Source organism: Nicotiana attenuata, chromosome 11 (genome assembly GCF_001879085.1).
Source record: "Nicotiana attenuata strain UT chromosome 11, NIATTr2, whole genome shotgun sequence".
NCBI lineage: Eukaryota > Viridiplantae > Streptophyta > Magnoliopsida > Solanales > Solanaceae > Nicotiana > Nicotiana attenuata.
The window spans coordinates 53,519,429-53,526,944 of NC_031999.1; the positions used below are offsets into that span (position 1 = coordinate 53,519,429).

The 7,516-nt window shown below is 37.0% G+C and overlaps 1 protein-coding gene across 1 annotated transcript; it reads right to left on the bottom strand.

Moving 5' to 3' along the window:
• Window positions 1,412-2,019, bottom strand: LOC109234904. Its single transcript, XM_019400944.1, has 2 exons — window positions 1,761-2,019; window positions 1,412-1,692 (listed from the first exon to the last, which is right to left on the bottom strand). Exons 1-2 carry the CDS (start codon window positions 2,017-2,019, stop codon window positions 1,412-1,414), a joined length of 540 nt encoding a protein of 179 aa, XP_019256489.1.

The window sequence follows — 7,516 nt, forward strand, 5'->3', positions numbered from 1 at the left end:
GAGGGGTGAGAGAGACGACTTTGGGGGGGGAGGGGGTAGGGGTGGTCTCCGACATTTAAATATTAAGTTCAAACCAGTTCCCAGCCGTTGGATCAGAGATCCTCGACGGCTGGGATTGAATCTTATCGAAACGGGGTCGTTTGGTTAGGTAAAAGGGACGGACCGGATCGGGGGTTTGGGTTGGGCTATTTTGGACGGGTTTTTTGGGCGAAATTGGGTCTGGGCTGGCCCAAAATTGGGTATTTACTAAGACTAGGATTTCTTTTAGTTTTTTTTATTTGTTTTCTTTTCTTCTTTTTGTTTTTATTCAATTTTTGGATTTTATTAAATACAAAAATAAAACTAGACAAGAGCTGATTTAACTCTAAAATTAAAACTAATTAATTCTCAAAAATTAGACAAATCCTAGTTTAAACCAAAAAACTTAAAGAAAAATCAAAATTAAAAGTAAAACAATGCAAAGGGACTATTTTGTTATTTTCTCTTATTTTTTGTGATGTTAATCAACTAATAAAAAAATGTTAGAATGAGGTTCTAAATGCAAGTATGCTATTTTTGTATTCTTCATGAGTTATATCAATTAAAAATGCACAGAAATGCACACAATCACAAAATCATGCAATTAATTTCCTAAAATTCAAATAATAAAAGAAAAATCCTAATTTTAATGAATTCTATAGGAGTAATTTAAGCGAGGCAAAAATCACGTGTTCACAACAAGTAAGCAGAACTTTCATCTAGTGAACTATGTTTAGTTCCAACATTATGTTGAAGAGCAAGAAGGGATTCAGAAAAACCAATATCGAGTTTCAACTTTTATAAACCATCACTAAGAAAACCAGAACCATAAAAAATAGCATTCTTATATAATTTGAAACATCCATTTCCAAGCATTAAATCAAATCCAAAAACATCAAGTCTTGAAAGAGAAATCAAATTCCTAGAAACTGAAGGTACATAAAGAGTTTGTAATAGATCAAGGTGACGCCCAGTCTCCATGATCAAACAATAAGTCCATATGCCTTCAATTGGAGCCTTCATATGATTTCCCATGAACAAGTATCTTATTTGGATTTGTAGTTTTGATCGTAAGGAATCCCTGCAACGTAGTAGATACATGAGCAGTTGCACCAGAATCAAGGCACCAAGTATTATTAGGAACTTCAATTAAATTTGATTCGAAACATACAAAAGCACTAATTGTACCTTTCTTTTCGAACCAAGCTTTACATTTCAGGAAATCTTTCTGATAGTGTCTTTCCTTGTTACAGAAACGACACGTATCTGCCTTATGTTCCTTCTTAGCATCCTGTGGAGCTTTAGCAGGTGCTTTCTTCTTCTTGAACTTGTTGGGCTTCACTTTAAGTCCTTTACCAGCTCTTTGACCCATGAGGTTAATTGAATGACTCACTTATTTCTTAAGTCTTGACTCCTCCTGAGTAGGCATACTGGAAAATTCTCTAACATTCCACTTATCCTTAATAGTGTTATAGTTAATTTGAAAAGGTCCATACTTAGGAGGCAACGAGTTCAGAATAAACTGAACCAAGAAGGAATCATCCACTTTCATCCCCAAGGTCTGAAGTCTTGCTGCAATGGTAGTCATCTCGATAGTATGGTTTTGCATACTACGCGACCCATCAAAATTCATGGTCGTGAGTTCAGCCATTAGTGTACCAGCGAGAGACTTATCTGCAGAACGAAAACGTTCTTTCACAACCTTAGGTATTCCCTGGCACTTTTTGTTTGTGGAATAGTACTCTTAATGTTGTTGGCAATATTCATTCGTATAAACATAAGGATTAGCATGTTAGAGTGTTCCCATGCTTTATGGAAAGACTTCTCATCCGCACTGCTCGAATCAGTAATGGCAGCGGGCTTATCATTCAGCAGAGCCAAGTCAAGATCCATCATACCTAAGTGGAACTGGACTTGTTCATGCCATTCATAGAAGTTCAATCTGTTGAACACAGTAACAGACGAAGCATGTGAATGAAAAGGAATAGCTGCAAAATACATAATACATGCTCACAAATCAATATGGATTCAACAAAACAATTAAAGCATATCGCAATTCTCCTTTGGGTAAATACTACGACACACTATCATAATTTAAATGTCATTTAGTCTTTAATAGGTAATTAAATATTTTTAACCAAATATATATGCCATCTTTGGACAGACAATATATATTTGACTAAGAATATTAATTTACCTCATCATATTCACTATTCATAAAATAATTGATTCACCTTTGGGTAAATCCTTAAGTTCTAGCAATAGTAAAAAATAATTTATCCACTAATTTTTAAATAATTTTATGGATAAACTATAAATTTATGTATGCTTATTTTCATAAACAAACTAGTTTGGCCACTTTGGTGACTAACAAACTATATAACATAAGTGCATACACAAAATAGAGAACACAAGGTTTTATGCATGTGAATACCTTAAACAATCTAGTTTGGTCACTTTGGTGACTAACAAACTATATACACATTAATCACATACATAAAATAAACAATAACTGACGTTTAAGATTACTTTTAAAAAACAAAAACAATTCATTATGGGATTAGAAAGTTGAGACAGGTCGCATGGCATAAGCCTTCAAAAAAAAATTTAAACTAAACATTGACGGAGCCTTCCAAGAAAATACAAATATAGGAGGCATGGGGGATGTATTCAGAGACTATCGGGGGGATTGGATAATGGGTTTCCAGCACTACAATCCCTCAAGTTCACCCCTCCAAACTGAATTGGAAGCATTAAAGGAAGGACTTTCAATCGCTCTCAGCCATGGTTATTTTCCACTAGCAGTGGAAACGGATGCAACGGAGGTAATCAAAGTATTACATTCTAATTGTGTCCCTTGCAACTCTACTATTATTAATTGCAGGTGGTTAATGCACCAGCTGAAGCAACCGAAGATCATCCATAATTTTCGAGAGGGAAATAAGATAGCTCACAGGATGGCGAAGGAAGGACTCAAGCATGCACGATAACACCAACTTTTTGATAATCCTGTGCCTTTCGCTTTAAATAACTTAGCAATGGACAAGAATGGTTATGTGTATTTGCTTAAGTACTTTAGTACTAATGTGTGTTTTAGTCTGGCCGAAATGGGGAATTTGAATGTCCTCGAGGCTTGTAGTTTTGTTACCGATGTAACTGTTGGTACTCTGTAATGTTTTTAATAAATTATCTTTTCCAGTCAAAAAAAAAGTTGAGACAGAATATCTACTTCAAAAGTCACGTTACTTTACTGGTGAGATTGTGGAGTAATTTAATCCCACAGGTTTAGATTCCCAATACAAACATTAGTTATTGTTTAAAACTAATAAAAGAATCATAACACAATTATACATTACGTGAGATTTATGTGCGAAGTTTGCACATAGGGACTTTTAGCAAAGAAACCTCATTACTTTAATGGTCAAATAACAAACAAGCATTACATAATCCTATAGACTTCGTTCATTAATTCATTATCGGCGCCGCTTTTTAAAGCTTAGGCTTTTTCATACAACCCTACTTTATTATATTAAAAAATACCAAATTCAATACACACGTTGAAATAAAAAAGGAAACAGTGAAAGAATATTAATTGGTCAGATCTTTAAGCCCAAAGCGGCAATGCTTAAGTTTACACAAAATTCACCGCAAAACTTGATAAATCAATGGATCAATGGGTTAAACAATTAGTTTTGTTATTGCCATGCATCGAACTTTACCAAGAAGAATTATCTTATACGAATCTCGTAAGAGTGATTCTCGATAATTAATCTGAATCGATTTCATATGAAGATTATTAGTTCAAAGAATCCAGGCTCGTGATACCACATGTAAACATAAACTTTAATTGGATATCAAGATCTTGAACATGATAATCTTACACAAAATCGTTACAGAAAACATACCTGAATCGTAAGCCATCATCGTGAAGCGGAAGCGTTAGTTGGAATTCGTTTCTCGCCCCTTGCCCTAGGTTTCGTTACCGCCATCTTTAATGAAAGAAAATAAAATACGATGGGGAGAGGACCAATTTATAGAGGTTCTTACTTAGTCTGGTACATCCATCAAGTAACCGATCGGACGGACGAAATTTGATCATTAATTAAATATTAATTATAGGCCTTAAACTTATTGGGCCACATACACGTAGGAAAACTTACATACATCTGCCTCCGGAAACACAAGTACGCTAAAAAACTAGGGGACTTTACATAACTGTCACAGTTTAAAAGAAATATTACAAATTTTTAGCATTAAATTCAATATTACATATATGGCAGGAAAATATTTATATTTGTAGCACACAGTTCCATTAAAATAGAAATATTAACTATTAATCCCTAAACATAAGAAATTTGAATGGAAAGTTAATAATTATTTGTACAAAAATCATGTCTTTTTCTCTCTCTTTATCTATTAGCTTTCCTTCTTTTTCTTCATCTTCTTAGTTTTGTTTTCTACCGAAGCCAATATATTTTTTAAATTTGTTCCATTCATTTTATTTTTAGTTATCTTTCTTAAGTTTTTCTCTTACTTCTTTCTTCCTTTCTTAATATAAAGCTCTTATTTCGATAATAATATACTTTAATATATACAATATATATATATATATATATAAAAATATACTTTGAATTAACACATATAAAATATACAAAACAAATACATAAAAAATACATCTTCAATTAAGATGACACTTAGACATGTGAAATATACATAAAAATATATATCTTAAATTTAATTAAGATGGTATATAAATATACAAAAAATAATATATATATATATATAATGACACTTGACATATAAAATATAATATACATTAAAAATACCGCTTAAAATAAGATAGCATTTCACAAATAAATATACAAAAAACATATACATAAATATACATTTTGAATTAAAGTGATACCTGATATACAGAGTATAAAGATGTATAAATCAATACATCTTGATTTAGGTGGCATTGAGATATGCAGCAGCTTTTCAAAATATGGAGTGAAGAAGATGAATGCTGTAAAGGGAAAATGAAGATGGCAAAAAAAAACGTACTCCCGTGATTAGTGAGTGAGTTACTATTAGATGNTTCTTTTAGACCTTTGTATTTAGTTTATTCTTAGTGGTTCGTGAGTAATGTGACACCAAATCTTGGGTAGAGGCTATTGTTGACTATTCCGCATTTTGATTCAGACTTATAAATTAGACTTCCGCTATTATTATTATTATTAAATTCCATATTTCTTATTGATGCTATAGATTGTTAACAGATTTATTTATTAATGAAAGGTAAATAAGTTGGCTTGCCTAGCTACCACGAGTAGGCGCCATCACGATCCCGATGGTGGGAAATCCGGGTCGTGACAAGTTGGTATCAGAGCACTAGGTTACATAGGTCTCACAACTCACGGACAAACTTAGTAGAGTCTGAGGGGTAGGTACGGAGACGTCTGTACTTGTTCCCCAGAGTCTATTGAGTTAGGAAAACCTCTCATTTGTTCTTTCTTGTCGTGCGATTGGTTTCTCAAATGCTGACTGAATTTCTACTCCGTTCTTTCGCGAATGGCGAGGTCATGTACCGCTTCTTCAGCTGAGCAGCAACACAGACCAGTGATAGATCAGCTACGTCTTCGGAGGCTTCGTGGAGATAAAGGTATTAGAAGTGGATGTAGAGATGCGAGAGGTGGAGGTAAAGGTATTAGAGGTGGAGGTAGAGATGCGAGAAGTGGAGGTAAAGGTATCAGAGGTGGAGGTGCAGGTACTGTTCTGGCTTGTGGTAGAGAAGCTTCGGTCCTAGTTTGCGCCGTATCGGGTCATGCCCAGTGATTCTTTGAGTGCCTTGTTTATGTGTCTACGCCGGTGAGTGATTTTATTATGGTGGACTGCGATCATTGTTCATGTATAGTGGTTATTGGCGGTTTTGAGTCCCGTGTTGATTTACTGCTTTTAGATATGGTGGAATTCGACGTCATATTGGGGATGGATTGGTTGTCCCCATAACAAGCCATCTTAGATTGTCACGCCAAGACCGTGACCTTGGCTTAATTGCCCCGACTAGAGTGGAGAGAGACCTCAGGTCATGCCACTCGCAGAGTTATTTCATGTGTTAAGGCTCGACGCATGGTCGAGAAGGGGTGTTTGGCTTATCTGGCATATGTCCGTGGCTCCAGCACAGAGGTTCCTTCTATTGACTATGTTCCTGTTGTTCGAGAGTTCCCCGAGGTGTTTCCTTCAGACCTGCCGGGTATGCCGCCCGACAGGGATATTGACTTCTGTATTGATCTGGCTCCGGGCACTCAGCCCATTTCTATTCCGCCGTATCGCATGGCCCCGCCAGAGTTGAAAGAGTTGAAGGACCAGTTGCAGGATTTGCTAGAGAAGGGTTTTATCAGGCCTAGTGTTTCTCCTTCGGTGCGCCGGTGTCATTTATGAAGAAGAAGAAGGATGGTTCGATGCGGATGTGTATTGATTACCGGCAATTGAACAAAGTGATGATAGAGAACAAGTATCCACTGCCGAGGATTGATGATTTGTTTGACCAGCTTCAGGGAGCAAAAGTGTTTTCAAAGATAGACTTGAGATCTTGCTACCATCAGCTGAGGATTTAGGGCGTCTGATGTCCCTAAGACTGCATTTCGCACTCGGTATGGGCACTATGAGTTTTTAGTCATGTCATTTGGGTTGACCAATGCCCCAGCAGCATTTATGGAGTTTCTTGGGGTTAGCAGGTTATTATCGTCGGTTCGTGGAGGGGTTTTCTTCTATTGCAGCCCCGATGACCAGATTGACCCAGAAGGGTGCCAGTTCAGATGGTCAGAGGAGTGCGAGGCGAGCTTTCAGAAGCTCAAGACAGCTCTGACTACGGCACCGGTGTTGGTTCTGCCCACAGGTTCAGGGCCCTATACTGTTTATTGTGATGCTTCCCGTGTTGGGCTTGGAGCAGTGTTGATGCAGGATGGCAAGGTCATTGTCTATGCTTCGAGGCAGTTGAAAATTCATGAGAAGAACTATCCAGTGCATGATCTGGAGTTGGCATTTGTCCACGCCTTGAAGATTTGGAGGCACTATTTGTATAGCGTGACGTGCGAGGTGTTCACTGATCATAAGAGTCTACAGTACTTATTTAAGCAAAAGGATTTGAATTTGAGGCAGAGGAGGTGGTTGGAGTTGTTGAAGGATTATGATGTCACTATCTTATATCACCCGGGTATGGCCAATGTGGTGGCCGATGCATTGAGTAGAAAGTCCGCCAGCATGGGTAGTCTTGCTTATATCCCGGTCAGCCCGAGACCGCTTGCTTTAGATGTTCAGGCTTTGGCCAACCGATTTGTGAGATTAGATATTTCTGAGCCTAGCAGAGTGTTGGCTTGCACGGTCGCTCGTTCTTCTCTATTGGAGCGTATCCGTGATCGGCAATTTGATGATCCCCATTTGTTTGTCGTGAGAGATACGGTACAGCGTGGAGGTGCCACGAAGGTGACCTTAGATGATAATGGTGTTTTGAGAT